General features: G+C 43.5%; 1 protein-coding gene across 8 annotated transcripts; it reads right to left on the bottom strand.

Moving 5' to 3' along the window:
- ZBTB1 (zinc finger and BTB domain containing 1) lies at positions 1–23,874 on the bottom strand. Of its 8 annotated transcripts, none has more exons than XM_040557912.1 (3): positions 23,244–23,446; positions 11,965–13,876; positions 1–1,298 (listed from the first exon to the last, which is right to left on the bottom strand). In XM_040557912.1, the coding sequence occupies exons 2-3, from the start codon at positions 13,854–13,856 to the stop codon at positions 1,262–1,264; spliced, it is 1,929 nt and encodes a 642-aa protein (XP_040413846.1). In that variant the 5' UTR covers positions 13,857–13,876; positions 23,244–23,446; the 3' UTR covers positions 1–1,261. The 8 variants fall into 8 exon arrangements, with proteins under 8 accessions (XP_040413846.1, XP_040413847.1, XP_040413841.1 ...); XM_040557913.1 differs by lacking the exon at positions 23,244–23,446 and adding an exon at positions 23,035–23,115; XM_040557907.1 differs by lacking the exon at positions 1–1,298 and adding an exon at positions 22,448–22,696 and having other exon boundaries at positions 11,363–13,876; positions 23,244–23,442.
- Positions 23,875–23,905: the final 31 nt, after the last annotated feature.

The following is a 23,905-nucleotide window of genomic DNA, read 5'->3' as shown; positions in this document are numbered from 1 at the left end:
TTGCATTTGTATAGCAACTTTATAAACTCAAAAAGAGTAAAGCAAGCACAGACATATGCCCTATACAAGCTGCAATACAGACAATATTGTACACACTTCATAACAACAGTAATGAAAATAATGCTGATTATAAATAAAATTGTAGACAGACTTATTGAGATAACAGTTGTACTGAACAATGAAACATCCTTTTATAGTCATGAGTAGAATTAGTAAGATGCATAACTACAGCAGAATATAGATCAGCATGTTTAGTCTGCTTATGTCTCAAACTGTCGTTTGGAGGAGCAAAAAAAAATTAATATTTTTTAAGCCATTCTGGCCCTAATTTGAAACATTTACTGCCTTGTTTTGTTTTGTTTGCTTGTTTGTTTTCCATAAATTTGGCTGGAAATATTAGTGTTCCTACAATACTCAAATCTGAACATGAATGCCTGATTTTCTTCTTCAAACCAGCTTTTGCAAGGCTTAGATCCAGAACACTGTGCACACTGTGCCCTGTGAAGGTTATTTCACGTTTACTCATCTCCTTGTTGGTCACAATTTTTCACCATTCTTGTAATAAGACCAGAGCACCATTTCTTTACTCTCCACATACAAGCACTGAGCTCCAGGGAAGGTCCTCTTCAGCTTGCAAATGATGATCATGGCAGCAAGGGGAATCTGGTCAGCTGGATCTTTCTCAACATCCTGGCCTTCCTCAGGGGCCCTTTGTGCTCGGTTTTTAAGTTTTTTTTTTGACCTTGTAGTTCAGACTAAAACATTTTTTCTCTCTTCTAACACTTGATAGTTTAGCATTGTAACTGTCTGAAAATGCATAAGTTTTAGTTCGTGAGTATATACTTTTAATGTTTAAGCTAAAAAGTCTAAACAGCTTTTGACAGAAATTCTAATAAGCCGCATTTCGTATAAGCAGTGCTGCAGCATAAGAATAGCAAATTCTGCAAGCTCATTTCAGTGCAGCCCTCAATACCTGGCATCTGTCTCTTTCGGCTGTCTGCTCCATGAAAGAGATGTCAAATTTGTTTTTGACAGGTGTAAGTAATAGTCACAAGGAAGTAATTTTTGTAACACAGAGAAGAGTCCAAAACAACTTTTACTGAATGTTCTAATTTGACTGCTTTGGTGCCTTTTGCGACTGCTGCAGTATGTCAAAAAAGCAAAGGTGGTGCCAATGCAGATCTGGCACACGTGGTTCTGAGTTTTTATGAAATCTTTTGCCGACCAGTTCTTCCTCATGTCTTCTTCAAACCTGGTTCTCTCAGTTGTTCAGAAGCTTAGAAGTCCCTATTTCACTACTGCCATGCAGAAAAGAAATGCAAGAAAAATATTAAAAGTCAGAAGCCCACACTCTAGTACTATATTTGCTAGCATGATGTGGTCCCTCCCACCTCACTGTGGTGTGGTTTTGCTCTAAATACCATCCTTCAGTTATATTCAGAGCACCCACCACAGTAGGGAACTCTGTTTAAAAGCCATATGGTTCCTTCTCTTCAATCCCTACCCCACCACAACACGACTTAACCTTAAACAATGTTCTGATCTTGTTTCAGAAACTTTTTGATTGTTTGTTTCCTTCTCCTTTGCTTTTCAATTTCAAAACAACTAAAGATTTTCTGAAGAAAAACTTCAATTCCTAAGCCTCCCAGAGGTTATTTTTTGCTGCTGTATGTGTAACTTTCCAGCAGTGGTTTACGGCTTGGCTTAGTGGATGCTTGAAAAGTTACATGAGTATTATTTCCCTTCAGCCTACGCTTCTCATAGCTTGGAACACCCACCGCTCTGGAACACATCTTACTGCTTCATATTTGCCTCTTCATTCATTTTCATTGCTTTTACTTGCCTCATTCAGGGATGACTATTACGTATTTACTCAACCTCCCCAGTATTATTATTCTGGGTTAAATGCAGCTAAATGATATAAATATTTGCAATTCCTGTGATATTTGTGGACCGCACTAATTTATGACACATGTGAGCAGCTTTGTATCTGATATGAACAGTCAAGAAGTTGGAAACATGTGGATGTAACTCTTAAAGACAATCCTCTGGGTTTTTTTTCTTGGTATCACTGACTTCTTTCTCTGGGTAGGTAAATCACGTTGTATAAAGTATACGATTGTCCCACTTTCACATAACCACCGGCTAATTAACACCTGATGTTCTAAGTGCACGATGACAGAACTGGACCTAGTGGTTGCATCTAAACTGCAGAGCAGGACGGGCTTCAAGGCTGCACGGGAAGCCAGGTTTATCAGCACTGCATACCTGCTGGAGCATCCCGAAGGCTGAATTTCCTGGCACACCTCTGTGCAAACTGCTAGCTTCAACAGGCTGCTGGTTCTGGCAGCAAGTACGAGTATAGTCAACGCAGCTACCTACTACATGCTTTGAATCTCGGGGGGAATTCATTGGACTGGTGCTGTTACCTCAGAGTAGCTCTTATGTGACTAGCTCAAAGGTCAGGAAATGCATTGTTTTGTTTGTAAATTAACAAAGGAGAAAAAATATTGTAATTACGATATGCATATGAACATTATTTTTACCCAGGCAATATCAATGCTTAATATCAACGTTTATTAAGATGCTGGCCTACATTTTCCAGTCAAAGATCCCTGTTACTTGCAGATCACACACAAGTCATGCGGCATGACTGAGCTTCTTTACACCACCACCCTCAAATACACCAACTGTGCTGTGTGGGACCACCCCTGAGTGTGGGAAGGTGGGTTGCCTGTGAATATTAAATTACATTTTTCCAATGAGACTGCAAAAATACTGTTAATTAGTGCCAACTGTGGTCGTGTGGTGTATGTACAGAGCTATGAATACCAAACTACTGCTGGCATTGGTGATAGCTTGTAGCCCACATTAGAGGTAAAATGTTGTGCCCTCCTCCCAGACTCTAAAATCTTCTAGCTACCCTAAAAAAAGAAGTTGTTTTATGAATACACAGCGGATCTTCTACGCTCTTCACATATTAAACTCCGCTAAACTGCAGAAATAGTCTGCCTTTTAAGTAGAAATGTGCATGTTTTAAGTTAGCCACCAGATGGAGCTCATACCTCCCATCGCACAAGTCCATGAACATCTGCAAAGTTAACACACGGCATAGATGTTACAAAGGATGCAGTTTTTTCCACTTCATAAAAGTCAGAGGAAGTCTGTGATTAGCTGGATGTTTACAAATAAAAGGGGGATCTGGAGATAGATCAAAGATAACTCTCCAGATCTGGCATGATACCAGGTTCCTGTACTACTAGCATCTGCACGGGTTTCACTGTTAGATTAAGTGGTTGAACTCAGCCTATATCATCACATACTAATAATGCTTTTTTAATGCTTAGCATATTTATTAGAAATCTGAATATTCAGCCAACTAAGGACCTGAAGAAAAAAGAAAAAAAATAAGCCACCACCACCCCAACTAACAATATGCTCCTGGCTCCATTTAAAACAGAAGCATCTACAGGGTTCTTCCTCACCCCACTTTCTTCAACGTAAAGGGGATCAGGAAGGGAAGATAAGCCCTGTTCTAAAATCTGAAGGATGTAGTGCTTCAAGCTCAGTAAACAGGAGCAGTAGCTCTCAAAGCCTGTTCTCTAATAATCTAAGTTAGACAGCCCATTCATACACGGTATGTTTTTTTTGCTGAGTAGTCTATAGCTCATTGAGGATCTCAGGGATTTTGGCACAGCCATAGCGAGTGGGGAGGAAAGCTGATCTGAGATAAAAGGTTGTGGTATATGAAAGACACTGAGTTAATGTACATGTGTTTTAAGGGACATCTTTGTTTTGACTCTGTGTAACAAACCAACATAGTTTGTGAGGTCTAGAAGGCCACAGACTATTTCTACTTTTATAGTAGTGCGCTGTTTGAAACTAGTATTTTTATTTGGGGTCTAAGCCACACTGAACTCAATCAAATAAACATTCTACAAAGAAAAATGCCTTTGAACTATTTAACTGTTTGTTTGCACAGCAAAATAAAGCAGAATGAACTGTAATAATTACTGTGAGATTTCTTGTGTCTTAATTAACATATTTTTCAGTTTTTAAGTTACTGTTCATCAGGAACTGTCTCTTGTGGCAGAATGACAACGTTAGCATCAGCCAGTGAAAGTTATGTGAAACACAACCCCACCTGAAAGCAGACTAGGTGGGGCTTACCCTCATACATCCAGGCACCCAGACTGTAAATGGTGCTGGGCTTTACAGCACATGTAAGTGTACAAAAAAATAGGTTTAATCTATCTGATAGCAATGCAGCTCAGAGATCTGAGCTCTCTCCTGGGCTGTGGGAGGTACTAAGAGGTCCCAGGGACACTACCCTATATTTCCTCCTACAATACTACTGTATCTTTCCTTCTCCTGAAGGAAGGATATTCTAGATTTCATCTCAAAATACTCCTCCTTTGTATAAATAATTAAATAACCAATGGCTAGAAACCAGAATCTCAGCAGGTCGTTAGTTGGAACTCTCTCATGGGATGTAGAAACCCTGTAGGCAGGGACAGAATAGAAGCACCGTCTTTCACACCCTGAATAAGTGCTCTAACAATGACTTTTACAAAAGAAAGGAGTGTGGCAGACACCACAGGCACGGTATATCTATTGCCAAAACCAAAATTAATCTATGATATTCAGAACCCCCTATTTTTAGTCAATGTATTGGTATTTCCACAAACTTTCATGGTCTTGTGTTTTGTTTTGTTTTCCATGGAGAGAGCATCACATTATGTTTCCTATTCATTTTCTGGGGACTCAGAAGCAGATGCCCCTCTGGTAACCATCCCCAATGTAGGGGGACAGTTACCTAAAAAAGGAGAGAATAGGTATCACTGAGTCACCGACTCGCACTACTTTTACCATTTATTTTTTAAAGCAGTAGGTTCAAATGAACATGTAAGAAAAAGGCAAAATTTCAGGCCCTGTCTTCGCAAACAGAAAAGCTGAAAGGATGACCCTTTAACATAGCAACCTTGTAACGGGAGAAAGTGAACAAGCCCAAGGGAAGGGCTGATTTTTGCATCTTTCATGCTGGCAACACTACTGCTGCAGGGACCTTGGCAATGCATTGAAATTGATAGCACTTTGCCTTACAGACAGGTTAGGAAACCAAGGATTTACAGATAGCCCTGGATTTCCCAGTGGATTTCCGACAGTCCACCCAGCTTCCAGGATTTTGAGACCTTTGAGGAATGCTCTCTTCTCATTCCCTCTCAGGAGTCTTGGGATGTCTATGGAACCACAAGGCATACTTGTCTGAGATCATCTCATTTACAATATATATATACACACATATATATACACACACATACACCCAAAATCTCATTGATGCAAATCACAGTTTGAGTAAAAACAACATCAGCATCAAGACTTAGTCATTGAGAGGGAAGTTCTTGAACAGCTCTGAAAGGGCTCGATTTTTTTTTCTCCCACAGGAAATGCTAGAAACAGCATTGTTTTTGTGGTTGTAGTTGCAGGAAGATTTACTATAGTTTCACTATGCCAGAAGGCATAGGAAAGGATTAAAGTTTTTTGTTTTCTCTGAATGGTAAAAGTTAAAGTTGTACTTTTTAATTCATCATGAGACAGACGTGTATTTTAGAAAACAATTATTAATATGGGGCACAAGACCATACTGCGCAACAGAGGTATCCCTTTGACTTACAAGAAAATCAAAGATACTGGACACTTCTGAAATTCTAGGTTCTTGGGATGAGGCGTGGCAGGCTAGCTATGTGAAACAAAGGGGCAGTTAAAATCTGGTCTTTGTTTGCCCTTCTTATAATTTCAGTATGTTCCCTTACATACACTAATCTGAAACTTTAAAAATACATTTTCAACTACTTTTTAATAGGAAATGTATACTGGAAACAGCTTCTCTAAAAGCATGATGCCCAATATTGACTTCAATTAAAAAGATAGAAGACATTTGAGGACAAAAATGACCCAAAGAAAGACCTGATAGCATCTCTCCTGTTAAGTTGGCAGTGGTCATTGTAGCACACAAGAAGGAACACGGGCTGTTTGTTTCAGGGCTGAACATTTATAGTCATGACAAGCTGACTCCTGAGTCATGCGGTCGGTTGCCCTGTATCAAATTAGGATTTGTCTTTCTTCATGAAAACATAAAATCACAGTTAGTTCCAGAATTGTAAAGTAACTCTGTAAAAAGTGACAGAAGACATAATTTATAAAACGTGTCCTGTTTTTTTGGCATCTTACACCTTCAAAAACTCAGCCTACTAACTTGTCTCAAGAGCACACTGCACAGGAATTTTTTTAGGAGGTATTTTGAAAGTTGGATGATAATGCAGAAAACTGGTTTATAGCCACTGAGAACTACAGAAATGTCAGCTTTTAAAAACATGTTCCTAATTTCTAGCCCTCGGCAGACTTTTATAAAGTCAAATTAGTCATGCTCCATCTTTGAGTCGGTGACAAGCTTCAAACCAATTGAGAATATTTGATTTTTAACCCTTTCAGATCGGGAAGCATCTAAAATTCAGAAGCAGGCACATTGGGATATGAACAGATACTGCCAGCATCTCCTTAGCTTTAAAAGGAATTATCCCAATCTCTCAACATTAGACCAAACCAGACAACTGTCTCCCATTATCACAAGATACAGAAAAGCGTGGCAGCACGAGAGCAGGGTCCAGCTGTAGCCGGAGGGCACAGAGAGCAGAGGAAGGTGGGAGCAGTTCCTGGTGCTTGGCTGGCCAAGAGGCCCAGCTCATTCTTGGCCTCAGGCCCAGGCCAACCGCACTAACCCAGCACGGAGCGCTACATCGTCTATTTCAAGAAAGACGAAGAAAGCTCCAGAGCATATTTGAGGGGTGAGCTGAATGCAGGAAGGTTTCCAATTCTCATAAAGAGGGCAGATAGCATAGATGTGTCTCATCTGCATGCAAGAGGCTGGGCTGCCTTTTTTCCTTATCAGGAAATAGGAGATGAGTTAAAGAGTGCAGCTTCCACGAAGATGCTGGGGGGAGACAGAGACTTAGTTAAGTTCCAGCCACACTACAAGTTCTGCCATAGATCGTGTAAGCAAATGAGCCCCCTCCCAGCCACTCGTTTCTCCCCTCGTGCCACCCCTTCTGTTGTGCTCGCACAAGGCTTGAGACAGAGGCGGAGAGGGAAGCGTAATGGGGAACTGGTCCAGCCAAAAAAAATCCCCACAGGGAAAAATCCAAAAAAAGTCCATTGTCTACATAGCTCATTGTTAAGTGACATAGATACATGCTCTATGACAATGGAGAAGGTGGCACACAAGGGTATGAGAGCTGAAACTAGGTGGGGAGGAGGAAGGGGCCTGCCAGTGCCCGGGCTGGCACTGCCAGCAGGAACTAACTTGTATCCTCAGCAATAGCTGAGATGCTCACGATGTTTTTAGCACTAGTGTGTTCAAATACAGTAGTGTACTCAAAGTATTCATTTTTCTGTATCTTTTTTCTATTGTATAACAATATATTTGTTATACATTCTCCAGAACAGTAGTCTTCAGAACAGTGTCTTCAGCTCTGAATAAAAATATGCTGAACTGTATTTTCTCCATTAACTACGTTAATAAAGTCCCCTAGCAAAAGTATAAATTCTTACAATTCTGTGATATTCTAATCTATTCAAATCAAGGTTTCTCCATGGACCTACTAGCAACAAATATTACTCTACACAAATGTAAATACTCTTTGAATTAACAAGTTGCCAATAAGCATTTACAAGTATTTTACAAGTGTGTATACATGTATGTGTATTAAACATCCTCTAATATGAATAAGAAGCTTGGCAGCTTATGTTATATCCAAGGTCTTTATGAATTCCCTTTAAGTCTCAGTAAATCCTGAAATCTAAGAGCTATGCTAGCTGCTAATAAATTATTTTTCAGGGTTGCAACCCACCCCACTGCCAAAATGAGGAAAATAACAGAAAAGAGAGAGAAAACCTCTAGAAATGAGAATAGCAAATCACTTTAAAATATAAGACAGAACAACCAGCAAGCCCTTGTTCCTTTCTGGCTATGCTTTGTCCAATGTGATAAGTTCATATGTCCACACTCAAGGACCCTTAAGTGCTTTAAGGGTTTTACACTCTGACACTCCACATAGTTCCTTTGCATCCCCTTCCTGCACTATGTTAACATGACTGAGAAGTACAAATTTGTTAGAGGAAACAGAACTCTAAATGAAGTATTTTTGCTTCCCCTTCATTATCTTTCAAGTAACAGTAAGACTTCTAGGATATTGTTACTGCAATTGTTTTTTCAGGTCTGCTTTCATTCTGTCTACACAGTGAGTGATTTTTCTCACAGCAGAAGGGCTGAAACACATCATTTCACATTCCTGTGGACATTATTCCATTCTGGGGAGAACACCCCTGTCCCCAGGAGCAAACACCTGCCGGTGAGCTTGGCACCCACCCCTTCTCCCTGTTCAGGGCACCTAAGGTCCTCCTGGCACTCCAGACATTTTCTTCAATAGTCCAATGCTGTTCCTCTGCATACCTTCACATGTCACCATAAACATTCTCCCCATCTATTTGGTAGCAAGGCTGTCTTGTTTTTGCCTTATTACTTTTGATTTGTTGTCATATACTCCCCAATCACTTTTTGGGCTATTTCAGTCGTTCTCTTTTTCCTCTGCTTGCATACAAGTAGATCTACTCTAAGCTTCCCTGCACTGCAATTCATACTCTTTTTGAGCCTTAATCTAGGCATTCATACGTGTGAACTCCAAGGCACCGTTTTTGTTTAATAAGAAAAGGAAAAAACATCAATTCAAGTTTAGTAGGAAAGTTTTAACAAACTTTCATTTGAAAGTATAGTACAACACAACTTATATTTGAAAAACAAAGGTATTTCAGAGTGTTTGTAGAGTTAGATATTACACAAATATTCACAATTCCTAGATTTAACTTCTGTAATTGACATTCTACCCAAATTAGGAAGTTGGGTTTGTTTGTTGGGTTTTTATTGTAGTTGTTGTTGAAGTATTTTTGGGTCAAGTTCAGATTTTAAAGAAGGGCTCTTGACCCTCAGCAGGAGTGTCCACAAATTAGTGTTAGACTTCCCCTGTATTCTGGAACGATCTTTTAGTTTGTACAAGTCACCTCCTCCTTTTCAACAAGATCCTTAATCTGCTCTTTGCTGCGCCGCTGCAGTCCTTCCAGCACAGGGCCTGGCCGTCCTTAGCATACGATCCACACTATGAGTTTGTGCCGTAGTGAGCTAATCATACAGGCCGATAGCTCTCCCAGCCAAGCTGAGTCATACTCACTTTGGTCTCACAGGCGTCTACAGGACATTTTATCCACCCACTCCTCCAGGCTCCCCCTCCATGCCACTTTTGGGATGTTTTCCCCTCTGCTTGCCACTGTACGACTAACTGCTGAGCCCTTCCAGACTTTGTCAGTCCCTCCTCTGCCACCGAGCCTTCCCACTCCTGCAGCTCACCCCGTACCACAAGACTCCTCTGTCAACTCCCGTAGCACCTTCCAGCTCTCCCTCACTTCCCTCAGCTGCTTTTCCCGGTTCAGCCATATCTTTAGAAAGAACCTGCACGTCAGAGAAATTTTGTGTGCGCCGCATTAGGCCCAACCCTCCTACAGCACTTGACTGACTGCTTTGTCTCTCAGATGATCATTACAGACAGTCAAATATTTTAATATCCTGCTAATCACCTTCTTGCCACTGATCCATAGCTACAATTGTTATAAGTGGCTACTTTAATTCTTATACACTGAGCTTCAGTCCAGCTTAGAAGCGTGGAACAAATCCCAGGAAAAGAGAAGCTCGGAATTAATTGAAACGCTGGAGTGCATTAACATCAGCAGTGTTTTTAGTCCCAGTGCTATTCAGGACTTGGTTGGCTTCAGATCTGTACAAGAAACGGCAAGATTGAGCAGTCACAGCAAAAATGCAAAAGGCCTACGCTGCAACTGAAGCAGCATCCTGGGAGACAGCTGCGAGCTCAGGGCTGCGGCGTGGTGGCTGGGCCCGTCGCCATCACCGTGCCTTAGGAGAAATGCTCATTAAACACCCGAGAGAAATTCTGATGCACACTTAAAACTGAGTAAATGCAAGATGATTGATACTCAGTTACAGTAGAGATTCTGAACTGTATTAGTTTCTCTAAATAGTCTAACATTAAAGCTGGATACCCCTCATAATCTCCAAGAAACAACTCTGACAGCAACGCGAGCATGGAAGCCCTGGACTAGGCCATCAGCTCCTGCTCTCAGCCCCAGCACTGACACACAAGGTGGTCAAAATCGCTTTCTTCTCTCCATGGTTCAGTGGGAGATAGTACTATTACCCTCTTTGACAAAGTGAGATCTGCTGGGAGAAAGTCCAGGTAACCTTTATTTTGTAACAGTTTTCTCTGCCATTTCATATTACGATCCTATTCCCCCACAATTAAAAACTATGCACTTAATATTTATACAGCTGATGCCTAAGAGTTAAAGCTGGTTGCTCTCTCAAAGGCCAAACTGCCTCACTGAATCATTGCCAGCTGATACTTAGTAGGATTTTTAAATTCAACTCAATTAAGAAACAAGCTACACAGATTGGGCTATACTAGAATCAAAAAGAAATCTTAAAAGGCATTAAATGTCTTTGCATTTATTAAGCAAACTCTGCAGTCTTTTCTTGTTATATTCTCATTGAAAAACAGAACATTCAGAAAATTTCATGAAAACAAGAAACAAAAAAAATCTAAGATAAACATGAGCCACGCTCCCTCTTCCCGCCCAAGCAATGGGACTATCTTCACGCCCATCCCACTTAACTTCCCAACAAAAGCAACAAGGCACCCATTTACAGCTAGGCTGAGAAATGCAGTCTTCAATGCACATCACAATTCCACGTTCCTAGCAATCCACCATAGCCAGTCTTCCCTTGTATATTATGATAAGCAGGTTATATAGACCCACATGGGTACAGATAGACAACGCAAGGTCAACGTCAGTTGTACAGCAGAAGTGCCCGTTACAGTTCTGCTAGGATTTCAAGTCTGGAAAATGACCACTCTGCAGGGAACTCCTCAGTTATCACAAGTCATCAACTCCCTTTCCCTTTGCACACGCCAGTCCAACTCTGCAAGGTTTAACTGAGCCTATGCGCTCTGACCACTGGGATGCAAATTTCAACAAAGCCAAGAAGCAGAGGATCAGGACAGCCAGCTCTGCCCTTACAGCAGGGTCAAAGAGCAAAGGATTATTTCTTGTCATTGTTTTTTTTTCATTTTGAAAATTAATTTGGGGAGCATGAACAACTATGCTCTTGCATGTTAATCACTGTGATCTAAAATTTTCACATGAAGAAACAACACATGGAAATATTGAAGCACTCATCTTATGGACATGGATCCGAGAACTGTTTAATAGCAGTCAGTGAAGGGGTAACATTGTGCTTTTAATCTACAGTTTAAAAATAATGATTTGTATATCTACTTAGTAAAACAACAAAATTAAGAACAGAAACTGGTATTAGGAAACAGTGAAAATGTAATAATTAAACACATGATGCTTTTCAAAGCTATATACTTAATGAGCCTAAATAGACACCTATGATTAAGAGGGTCTTAAAAAAAATAAAAAAGATTTATTTTCAATTTTTTTTTTTTTTTTTTTTATAATTTTTGTCTACTATACTGTATGCCTTGCTTTGGTGTTCTCTCTGCTGCCAACTTAAAGCTTTAACAGTATGGTTATGCTTATGTTCTTTTCAAATGCTTGGCATTATAGTGGGATCTCATATCTTTTCTCAAATTAAATTTTGCTCCACATACTCCACATGTATACAGATGAACATCCATGTGCTGCTCCAGTTGCTCATTATTTGGGAATATCTGAAAGCAGACCTGGCATATAGTCTCTCCAGCTGATAAGTGAGATATCATATGCCGTACATGGTCATGTTTTCTGAAGTTTCCTTGATCACAAATGGAACAGACATACCTGGCCATTCCTTTGTGCATATCATTGTGGAGCCGCAACTGGCGCTCTCTTAAGAACTGCTTCCCACATGTCTGACAAACAAACTGTTTTTCCTTGGTATGAACAGTATAGTGTTCCCTCAAGTGACAACGCTGATAAAATCCTTTGCCACAAAGATTGCAGAAATGCTTACGTCTGTGATCTCTCTCATTCTCTTCCATCATGGAATTCTTGAACAGATCTTGCTCTAGGCAGTTTGACATATGTTCAACCACTAGGTTTTCAGTTTCAAAACGTTGACTGCAATTAGGACATCGGAAAGGACAGGCAGAATGCTTATATAACTGTTTTTTTTGAAGGCTGTTCATTTGGAAATGACTGTCCCTGAAGTCCTCTAGCATCTCTGCAAACATCATGTCCCTTATTTCTGACTGCTCCTCAGGGTTTTCTTCCAAGTCCATTTTTTCCTCAGAATTTCTGATACCATTCATGGTCAGATCCTGGGGTTCTCCACAGGTCTGTGCATGATCTTGTAACTGTTTGCCTTTGACCAGTATTTGACCACACTTGCCACAGGCACATATATTTTCTATGTGTTTGGATAAATAATGAGAGGACAAATCTTCCTCGGTGATTGTTAGCCCACAAAGTTCACAGGGAGCGTTCTCCACGTCTTCCTGTACTGAAGGAGCTTTCCTGTTAAGGTGCCGTGGACTCTGTAAACACCTTCTCTCATCGTCATCCATGGATAAACGGGGTTTTAAAGTCTTCCGAGCATTTCTTTTCTCTCTGATCTCTTCCTCAACATAGTACCTGTAAAGCGGCTCTTCCTGCTCATCATCTAGGTCATCGTTGTCAGAAGACTCATTGCAGTCTTTATCTGTCACTTTAATAATATTAAAATCTTTCAGCTCATCTGCAGGACTGTCCTCTGGTTCCATCTTGATAATAATCCTCTTCCTCTCAGAGGCTCTACTTCCTTCTTCACCTGAGGTCTCTGACGCAACCGTGCTGCTTTTCCTACTTGTAACGTTGGACACAGGAGACGAAGAATCGTCAGCAGCTTGGCTCGAGTCCCCTTTGTATTTTTCTGTTTGCATAGAGATTATTTTGGAAGTAGAGTCCTTTTCATTAAAGTCTAGTTTTTCAGCACCGTAGTACCTGGCACTTTGGTACGAATGCCTGTTAGTGCACGTTAACACGTGCTCATCCAGTAACTTTTCACAGCTAAAACTAAACCCACAGCTGTCACAGGTGAAGCTTCTTCCAAAACGGCGCGAGTGGGACACACGCTCTTTTGTGTGAGAGAATTTGGAGGTGGTGCTTTTTTTGCAGACATCAAACAGTTGTTCAGGGAAACTGCCTAGCTGCAAAGCTTCTTCGTCAGGCTCTTTGTTATGGGATGTATTAACTGTTGAACTTGGCGGCTCCATGCCCCACCTGTTTGCTTCGCTGCCATTTCTAGTGAGCGTGTCTTCATACATTCTCACACCAAATATCATTTTACTATTCTGGGTGCTAGAAGCAGAAGATGAGCACTTTAAACTAGATGAGTCTGTATCCTGTATATCTTCTAGACACTCAGGTACATTATATAGCTGTAAATAGTTCATGGCCACTTTAAATTGCTCAAAATTAGCAGGGGCTGTCATAATTTTTCCTAAATACATGAACTGTAAAATAAGATCAAAGCATTCAGCGCTAATCTTCATGTTGCTTAGATTCAGCTGGGCTGTAGTGTGTTGGTGGTTCATAAAAAACATCCTAAAATAGGAGCTGCATGCAGCAAGGACTGCCTTATGTGCTTGAAAATAAATATCATCGATAGCAATACAGCAGTCACACAGAAAACCCCACTCTCTTTGGTTGTTTAGCTGCTGAAGGACATAGTTGCTGTGGCTGGTTCTTGCCATCTTGTACTTCAATTATAGCCCTGCATAGAGAAGAAGACATCTGTTAAACCATGAGCACAAAAAGTAGAATGTATTTAAATGTAGGGAGGAACTGCCATCTCTTTCCTCTCCCGATCTTCCTATTCTCACACTGTTTGTGGTATAATTTCCTGTCTGGAGATCTTTGCTGGTAACTATTGTTGATGCCAGTGAAAACATCCATAATTCCACGTTCTCACCACTAGACTTACAAGACTAGCAAACTAATAAACATAACCACCACACATGTCAGTCAGAGCAACGCTGCTAGAATATAAATTAGCAAATATATCTCAAAGTCCTCCAGCCAAGATTTTCAGATATGAATTCTGGATTCAGAACTTCAAAAACTTCATAGGGCAGACTTCTGTAAGATGGCCCCAGGACAACAGCTATACGAGGTAAGCCGACTGTAAGAAACCACCTGTTCAGTCTCAACTTGCCTTTTTCACCTGTCAGTCCAAGGGACATATGATGCAACACATTACTGGAAACCAGGCTGAGCTCAAACTGGTCTTTCCCTCCCCATTAAAGGCGGCTGAGAAGAGACACCAGCGCAATACCCACACCGGCTTCATCTGCACACTGTTTGCTCTTTAGGGCAGCTCAGGGATCTTCTCAACCTTATCTGCCAGGCATCTTGCAAACCGGGAACTGTAAAACTGAAGCGGGTTCTCAGAAGCGCGGGGCTGGCCAGGCCCCGCAGGCCCGCTGCCGACGGTCACTAGGCTGGCTGTGCGGCAGCACGGGGACGACACAGGGGCAGGAAGTGGTGCATGCCGTGCCTACAGCTCCTCTCAAAACCGCTCTTTCAGAGCAGTATAATACAGCCAAAACATTTAGATTGGAGACCGGACAAAGTAAAAAAAAAACTCAGCTAATGGAGAACTGTAAAGGCCAGCAAGCCAGAGATGGAGCCTCTGAGAGATGAAGCCTCAATGAGGAACTGCAAACACTTGAGGGAAAGTTCTGTGAGTGCTGAAAGCTGGTTTAAATGAAAGGACTAACTGGTCTTAAACAGAAAAGAGGAAGAAAATGAGCTGTTTTATGTTAACAAAAACATCCAGAAGAAATATATTGCACACAGGAGGTGCGCATTCAATTTACAGAAGATAAACTGTAACCAAGTAAGGCCAAATTCAATGGCTAGTTGCTACTGACTTTGGAAAGACTGATACACAAAATCGGTAATAAACACACAGAGAGCAGGGTGGGACAGATTAAGAAAGCAAAAAAGTATAAAGAATACCCTAACTGAAAAGAAAAACCTAAAGCAATAATGAGCACTCTTAACATCTTGAAAGATTATTGCAAGCAATAGAAATAACTGCAAGAGATTTGTATACACAAAGTACAGGCTAGCAAACAACATAAATCAATCCATGCATTTCATTGAGTCATAAACTGAAGTTTAATATGTTACTGTTAACATTTAAACAAAATACACACAGAAATGCTCCCTGGTTTCTTCTTATTCCCTCCCCATCACCTCCCTGACAGCTTACAACTCCTAGAGGCTGCAAAATGAGCAGAGAAATTAAATTCCACAATTAGCGTTGAATTCACAAGTCAGAGGTGTTGCCTGGGTTGTTAAGTAGCAGACCTAATGTTTGTCACTGCTCTCCTTCATTCCACGAAGCACCGCCACGGAAGAAATGCATTCACGCTCTCTAGATGAGGAAAGGCTCACCCCTGGCCAGCAATATTCCCTGCCGCCAGTTCTACCGCAGCGCTTATGGATCGCTGCCAGCAGAAGACTCTCTGGCAACAGGAACCTTGAGATCTGGGTTGCAGTACACTGATGAAGAGCACCTGAATGACAGCTGTTCCTCTCCCCTCAACCCAGTCCTCCAATCCCAAAACTCAAGGTAAGCACCCTGCCATAACAATTCTCTGACCAGTTTGGCCGACTGACATCCACTACAGAAATGCAACTTGTAACATTAAATTCCTTTGATGGTTTTCTCACTAACTAGCAAACGGGTGGCTGTGAAAGCAGAATCTCTGAGACAACTTCATGTCTTTTCTATAGAAATTTGATTATTGCCTAAGGCACTGGGTAACTTCAGTTATTACTGAGGAAGAAAAAAAAAGGCTCTCAACATCAAGAACTATAAAAGGGCACTTCATTCTTCCAAGTGCTAAGGTGTTTTGTATTTGAGGTAATTCATTACATACTTAATACTTGATGAAGTATGCTTTATTATATTCAAGAACAGCAGCTGCATAATGACAAAGAACTGACTTCAACCTCCGTATTATAAGACTGACCACCAACAAGAGACAGCGAGAAGATGCAGCCTAAGACACCACTAGCCTCTAGGTATGAATTGCCATCAAGACAAGAAAAGGCTCAGGACTGCTAGAGGAACAACGTGTTTTAATCTCCTTGTCCTCATAAAGTTGCAAGTTTAAACTTTTCACTTAAATTTGAGGGGTTTTGTGCACTATAAGTATTCCACTGTGTTTTCCAACAAAAAAAGTAGTGCAGGTAGCAAGCCTGTACCAAGAAGTTCACAAATATCTGCACGCACCTGCAAAGAGAGGCATTGCAAAACAGTGGGAGTGATCCAGCAGTCACTGGAGCGATGGCACACACTCAACTTCTCTAAGTTTCTTTCTTCTGTGAAAAAGGTGAAAGGTATCTCCTCTTTTGACAGGGGAACTATTGCAAAGCTTTCAGCGCTTAAGTCCTGATATGCAAAAACAACCCTTTGGCAATGCCTATCTCCTACCACCGCTCTGTAAGAAACCAGCCTGAGCATGAGTTTGCTTGATCAGAACAGCAAGGTGTTCAGGTGTGTACACAGCCTCTATCACTGTAGTACTATATGTAGGTATTAAAATAGAGAGCGTTTGAAGTTATCTATGTTAATGAAAGTACTGGCAGACTTCCTCTGGATGCTGTATTAACCTGCTGTATGTAACTATATATTTACAGCTGCCAACACTTCCCACTACGAGAGCCTGCGTTGGTCTATTTAAAACTTCAACACATCTCAACCAGCAAAGGCAGAACTTTCATTGTGAATTGCCTGTTTTGGCTTTTTTTTTTTTTGCCAGAAAATTTCAGCTGAAACGGTTACAAAAAATGAGGTTAAGAAAAAGTTTTGTATATCTAAATTATTACTCTTTAAAATTCAAAAAGTTTCTCTTTCAAAATCTTTAGACAGAGACTTCACACTGGAGAAAGTGGTACGTCTTGGATAAGTTCTTTGTAACATTACAAAAATCTACCTGAATTTAGCCAAACTAGAAGCTTAGAGGGGAAGAAGGGGGAAAAGATGGTAGAAATGATAAATTTGTTCACACTTCTGACAGTTGTGAGTTACTAAAATATCAAATTATAGCCTTGCTGAAAACATTTCATCCTCAGGTAGCTCCTTTGTATACGGGGACCGGCTGGAACCATCCCACCCAGAGCAAGGACACCCTTTTGCTGCTGCGTGTCACCTCCACAATGCCACGAACTGGTAGCAGGGCTTGCTGCAGTTTGCTCCACACCACGACTCGCCACTGGGTTTTAGCATCCCACCTGGCAGCCATAAGGGAAAGATACCTGGTTTTGGTTGAGGAGAGCCAGGGCAAGGAGCTGGCTTAGTGAAATTGCATGGAGATTGGGAACTATAAGAAGGAAGCGAGGGGAAAGAGTGAGGGTGAAGCCCTGGGAGTAGTGAGGGCAGGGTGAGACAGGCTGGGAGGGAAATGCTGAGCTGAGAGGAGGGGATTAGGAACAGCAGTGGGAGGAAAAGATGGTGCAATGAGGATCTAAATGGGGGAGGGAAGCTGCTTGGGCAAGAGACTGGGAAGAGCCAAATAGGTGGTGGGGGGGATATGCTTATGCAGGGGAACAGACAGGAAATTATCATCGCACGCACCCGTTCAGAGCTGGAATTCAACCCTGGATTCCTGATTCTGCTGTTCCTTTGCCACCAGCAATTATCACAGGTTTGCTGACAAGCTCCCTCCCAATCAAGAGCAAGCACTGAGAAAGTCATTTATTATTTTATTTTAATTGCTAAAATGTCACGGATCTGCATTTATCACCCACATGAATGATTTGATGCTGAAAACTATTTTTCAAGTTTTCTTTGGAAAGAAAGCAGGCATTAGAATAAAAACATCTTTTTTAAAGGAAACCCAAGGTTTCAAAGTTAAGTGCATACACAAGAAATGACATAATTAAGCTGAACTCCAATGCAGTATTAATTCAGCAGCCTTTTATGTATACATTGTAGTCTTCCAGCCTTCCTCTCACCAAAGGTTCCTTTCCTTACTCAGCACACCCAGGGATCTGTCCAGGGATAGATCCAAGCAGCAGTGCTCTTCGTGCAACACCACAAGATCCCTGCTCATTTGGCACAGGATTTGGAAGATGTGAAGCGAATGAAAATGGGGGAAGAGGAGAATCTCGTGACAAAGAACACCGCTTTGGAGAACAGCACCCCAGCTCTCTCAGTGGCAGGACAAGTCGTGCTAACCTCCCTCCCCCCAGCCTTTGGTAAGTCTGGCATGTATTTTTTTGGACGCCCAACTTCTTCACACAAGGAAAAATGATCATCAACAGCTGATACCAACTGGAACTACCCTCTGTGTATTAAACACTAAGTATCTTGGAAAATTAAAGCTCTAGGCATGTGAGTTTGCCCATTCAAGATTTGTGGGTTTGATCCTCTCTGACTCCGTTTCCTATTTCAAAAAGAGGAGAAATGCGACCACTTGCCTGACTAGCACACTGTATTTGTGAAGCACCCAAATACTGTAGTCACAAGGATCACAGCGAAGTCCACGAGGAACCTAAGCAACTCCATCTTCAGCAACAATTGATTTGTGTAGTCAGAACAGCAATAGGCCTCGCCGTGAGCAATACTGAACGATGCAAGAAGTGTTCTGAAAAAATACACTAGAAAAGAATCTGATACAAAAGCAAAAAGCGTAGGTATTTTAGTCAGGTAATTTCAGTCTGATCTTCAAACTCACAGTCTCCATAGCCATCTTATATTTCTAGTAAATGTTTAAATTTACACTGCAAGACTTTGATTCAAGTTGTTTGTATGCCATCAGGTTTTTTTCTTCTTTTTGAGTCACCACTCAGGTACAATTACAACTTAGATGTTATCATGAACGAGGTGAATTGCACCACTACACTAACCAAATATGTTGTTTAGAAGTCTAGAGCCAGAAAGAACAGGCATTTACTAGAGCTCCATACTTTCTGTCATTTCCTCAAGTTCAAAATTTTTGCTTTAGTTTTAAAAGATTTCAGAAAAAGTCCTCAAGCTTTTCCTTTCCAAACCTTTTAGAGAGACTGGTAAAGTTCTTTTGCTAACTTCTCCGTTTTTAAAAAAGAAGTACCACACGGTTCACGATTTAGGAGCCTCTCGGCTCCTAAAATTAGTAGGTGGTTTTCAAAACCCAGCATTTCCACTGCTGAGCAGGCAAAAACAGAGTGCTTACACGCTTAGTTGCTGGCTGCTTTTCTTTGGAAACCAAGAGCGGGCTGGACAAAAGTATAATAAATGAGTGGAGAATTCGGTGCTAATAGAAAATGAGACTGAAAAAAACCTCAAGAACACAACGCCCAGTTATCCAAAGAAACAGGAGCGTGGGCAGCAGAAAGCAAATTCCGCATCCCATTCTCACAATGCATCTCGCTCTGACGCAGGTTGCCAAGAACTCTCCTCTCTAAAGTTAAATTATTTTGCCTCCGTGGGTCAGATCCACCAAAGAATCCAGATTCCTAACTGACAGCATCTAGATGCTCTGGAGAAAATCCTACATGACACGTCCAAACTCTGCATACGATGCCTGAGAAAACTGCGCACTCAGCTAGTGCACTGACCATGGATGGAGTGGTCAAATAGCAAGGATTTTATCTAGACATTATCAAGAGGGAGCCACCGAGGTTGCTCTAGCACTGTAGAGTCCAAGAAAGTGCTCAGCTTACCCAAAACTTGCAAAAAAGGCAAAAAGCAGGAGCCAGGTGACCACCATTCACCTCAACAGCAGGTATGGGTAAGCTGCAGTTTGTGTTGTAAGAGTAGGCTACACAATCATGACTTAACAGTTATGGGAATTCCACATACTGCCAATGAAAATCTAATTAAGCTCCATTATTTGGACTATGAAGGACTGACAGTATAATTTATCCTCCCATGGTCCTTCCAATCAACTGCCTTCAGGCATGCTAGTTGTGAAGCTGCTGGAGATGATGTAGATACTCATCTGCATACACATCCTGATGGCTGAATCAACTAATTTAAAACAGCCTTGTTTCCAATGCATAGAAACAATTTTCAGCTGATACCTGGGCTTCACCTGAACCAGGGAAAGCTAAGATGCTCCAGCCCCCAAGTGAGAGCCGTCAGAGCCATTTGCTCCGTCTGTGCACAGAGCTCTCCATTGATTCAGCATCCATGTGCACAAATGAGAAACAGCCGTGGAAAGTTAACAAGTTACAATTCTCAGCTGTTAACCCAGAATTAGTTAAGGTGCATTACACATTCATAGGTAAGAACATTCCTCAAAAGATAGGGAATAAAACATCAAGAAAACATGAGTGGCCAAATTAAGAAAACAGCAACTTTTGGAGCTTTAGTTCAAACTACCTCAACTTCAACTTTAGATCTGGTCTATGAAGTAAGAAGTATTACAGAGAGCTTTGTGCAGTCTTTTAAAGTAACTTGCTAGCCACAAAAGATTACTCTAGAAGTTCACAGTCATCATTTATCTGACACCTCTGCAGTTGTAAGAAGTGGTCAGGCAAAGTGGTAATGACACGTTTATAAGATTTGTGGAAAAACATCCTGACACCAGATTTAAGCCTTGCAGCTGACCGATGAGTCTTCCTACCTGGCCTCTCCAACTCACCCCCTTATAACTTCAAGAGGCATCTTGGTGGTTTCTGGTGATCTCCTGAGACCCTCAGACAAAGATAAGCGCGCCTTCCAGAAAAGCATCTTTGGCTAAATGCAAGCTGTGCTCCAGTGTTAACAGGTAGGGTATGCATGAAGCGGAGTAACTTATGACACACAGGTCAGACTACATATTTCGTTGACACTTTCCTGTCCTAGATGCTTCAAAATTTACTTGCAGCACATAAAAAAAATAACCTGCTAAGATCTCCATTAAATGAGGCAGGCTTAAGATGGAAAAAAGGGCAACTGCTAGCTAACTCTAGAGAGTTTTGCAATGGCAAAACATGCACAAAGAAAAAATTGCCAGACAAATTTGAGGATATAAATGGTCTTCATGCAAATTATGTCAGCTGTTGTGCCCACATACTGTGTCTGCAGCAGAACTCTGTGTGTGGTGGTGTTTACCATGTCTAAGCAGAGGCAGGGAAGATAACCCAACTGCTGGGAAACCACTAGTCAAGCTTTTTAAAAAATGCACGCTGTTTCTCACACTATGTGCATGCAAGGTTCGGAATAACCCTAGAGAGAGGGCTAGCTGAAACCACCGAGGGGAAGGACTCCAGGACTTTTAATCAGGAAACTTTCATTATCTCAGGTCTGAGCAGCTTTCTTTTTCCCCATACAGCAGATAAGTAGCTACTAAGGCTTCGTCCACCCCAGATTTTCAGAGCTTTCCACCATCAGCAACAATGGAAATCTGTGAATAAAGCAATTAACCTCACACACACAAGCAAGAAACCATCTAAAACCCCAAGTCACTCCCTGATACGAGTACTCTCATCACGATCACTGCAAATCCCCATGCCAGTGACAATGCTGGCCAATTCTGATGAAGAAAAGCCTCGTGCCAGCAGAGCTGAAGCATCTGTTAAGCCTGTGATGTTGTCCCACACAACTCCAAGCTTTCTGGCTGGGTGGAAAAGGGGGTTTCCACTTCTCCTCCTAGCTCCTTGAGCTGCACCACCTCATGTGTTTGCTCCCTAAACCCTCCTGCAGCCGTCCCTCACCCATCCAAACACCCAGGTGTATCCCAGAGCAGACCGAAGCGACTTCTTGTTACTCCTCAGGTTTTCTGGCCGGTCACCCAGAAATCTCTCCACAATCTCATCAACTCAGTGCCTGGGAAAGCCTCTGCCAACACTGCAACGGGGCGCGTTTGGCCAGTTTTCTCCGTGGCCATATGGTTTCAACGCTTCTCCCCCGCTTGCCACGCGAGCTCCAGCTCTAATTCGGTAAGAACGAGAAGCCCACGGCCCCCCTGCTCACAACTGCTGTGTGGGTTTTTCCAAGAGCTGTAATGAGGAATGTTAAACAAACACCTTTAATTAAAGGAATGTTTGTTTAATGTAATTAAATGCCTACAGAACACAAGACTGCTTTAGCCCCAGAGAGTTTTGCAGTATGCGCTGTACCTTGCGAGCGTGTAGCGCAGGGGGAATAACACGAGCAGACGATACAATCTGGCAGTAAACATCCCAATGCTCGGCAGCATCCAACCCATGCTATTCCTCTACCCATGCCTACGTGTCAGGAGGAGCAGGCACTCACTATCAGCCGACAGACGGGCCAAACTTTGGATGCGAGTTACGACAGAGGAATAAAAACCCAGCCCCAAACCCCCGGCGTTTTCAGTCCCGGTTCACTACCTTCCACTACCTTTCTATCCAAGGAGGAGAGAGGAGTCCTTTGAGGAACGAGCCTTTCAGCACCGCTCCCCGAGCAACAGAGGGCTTGTTTTTTGCGACTGAGCTATTCCTTCCTTCCCCGCCGCCTCCAGAGCGAGCCCGAGCGGTGCCAGCCCGGGGTGAAACCCAAGTCTCCCGCCTGGCAGGGTGGAGCATTCCCTTCGGGCTCCAGCTCCCCTCCGGTTTTTCACCGAACTACCGCAACTCGCTCCAAGTTTGGCTTTAAAAAAAAAAAAAAAAAAATCTTAAAAAAAAAAATAGAATAAAGGGAAAAATAAATAAATAGAGCTTGGAAGGCTTGAGGCAGAAGGCGCTGCGAGCACGGCGCGTTGCACATCCGACGTGACCCCAACCCCCCCGCAGCGATCGCAGCAGCGCCCAGCCTCGGCACCTCCCCGGGCCCCCGCAGCCCCCCGCCCGCTTCCGCAGCACCGAGCCGTGCCGTGCCGAGCCGAGCCGTGCCACAGCCGAGCCGAGCCAGGCCGCCCGCCCAGCGCAAGGTCACCGCGGCGGCTGCTGGCCGAGAGCCGTGCCGAGCCGAGCCGAGCCCCCCCCTACCTCGCAGCGCCGCTCCCCCCGCCCCACTATGGCGGGCCGTGCCGGGCCATGCCGCGCCGGGCCACGCCGGCCGCCCGGCACTTCCCACCTCCCGCCGGCGGCGGAGCTGCGGCCGCCGCGCTGCCTGCCTGCCTTCCTTCCTCCCCTTCCTCCTCATCCTCCTCCTCCTTCCCCCAACCCCAACGACACCGGGCCGGGGGCCCGCTTACCCGCGGGGCGAGGCGGCGGCGGCGGCCGAAGGGGAGCTACCCCTCCTCCTACTGCTGCTCCCACTGCTAGTGCTAGTGCTGGTAGTGCTGCTGGCAGCGCTGCTGCTGCAACAAAGGACTTCCGCCCCGCCGCGCCTGCTGCTGCCGCAGCGCCGGCTCCGCCGCGACCGCACGGGGCCGGACCCCTCCCTCCCTCCCCTCGGCCCCGCCGCCGCCAGCGCTGCTGCGCCGCCGCCGACAGCGCCGGGGCCCGGCGGGCGGCTCCCTGCCGCGCTGCCCTCTCCTCCCATGCCGCCGGGGATGCTGCGGCCGGGGGCGCCCCCTCCCCATGTGCCGCAAGCCTCGCCCCCTCCTCCCCCCTCCTCCTCCTCCTTCTCCTCCTCCTCCTCCCCCTGCATGTGGCGTCCTCCCGCCCCGGAGCCCCCCCTCCCGGCCCCGAGGGCAGAGCTGGGGGATGTCTCCACGCCGAGTCTCCATCCCACGTTGTTCCACCCCTCACCCCGCAGGATGCCCGAGCTTCGCCCCCGGTCCCCCCCGGAAAACGAGCCGTGAGGTCCCCCGGGGATGGCCCATGTGGGCGGCCGGAGATGGGGTCGGGCAGCCGCGGCCTCCTCCTGCGTGGGGCAGCTTCGTTACGAGGTGGGAGGAGGGGAAAAAAAGAA

Source organism: Cygnus olor, chromosome 5, assembly GCF_009769625.2.
Source record: "Cygnus olor isolate bCygOlo1 chromosome 5, bCygOlo1.pri.v2, whole genome shotgun sequence".
In the NCBI taxonomy this organism is placed as follows: Eukaryota; Metazoa; Chordata; class Aves; order Anseriformes; family Anatidae; genus Cygnus; species Cygnus olor.
The sequence above is the reverse complement of the archived record's forward strand: the minus strand, read 5'-3'. Positions and strand labels throughout refer to the sequence as shown.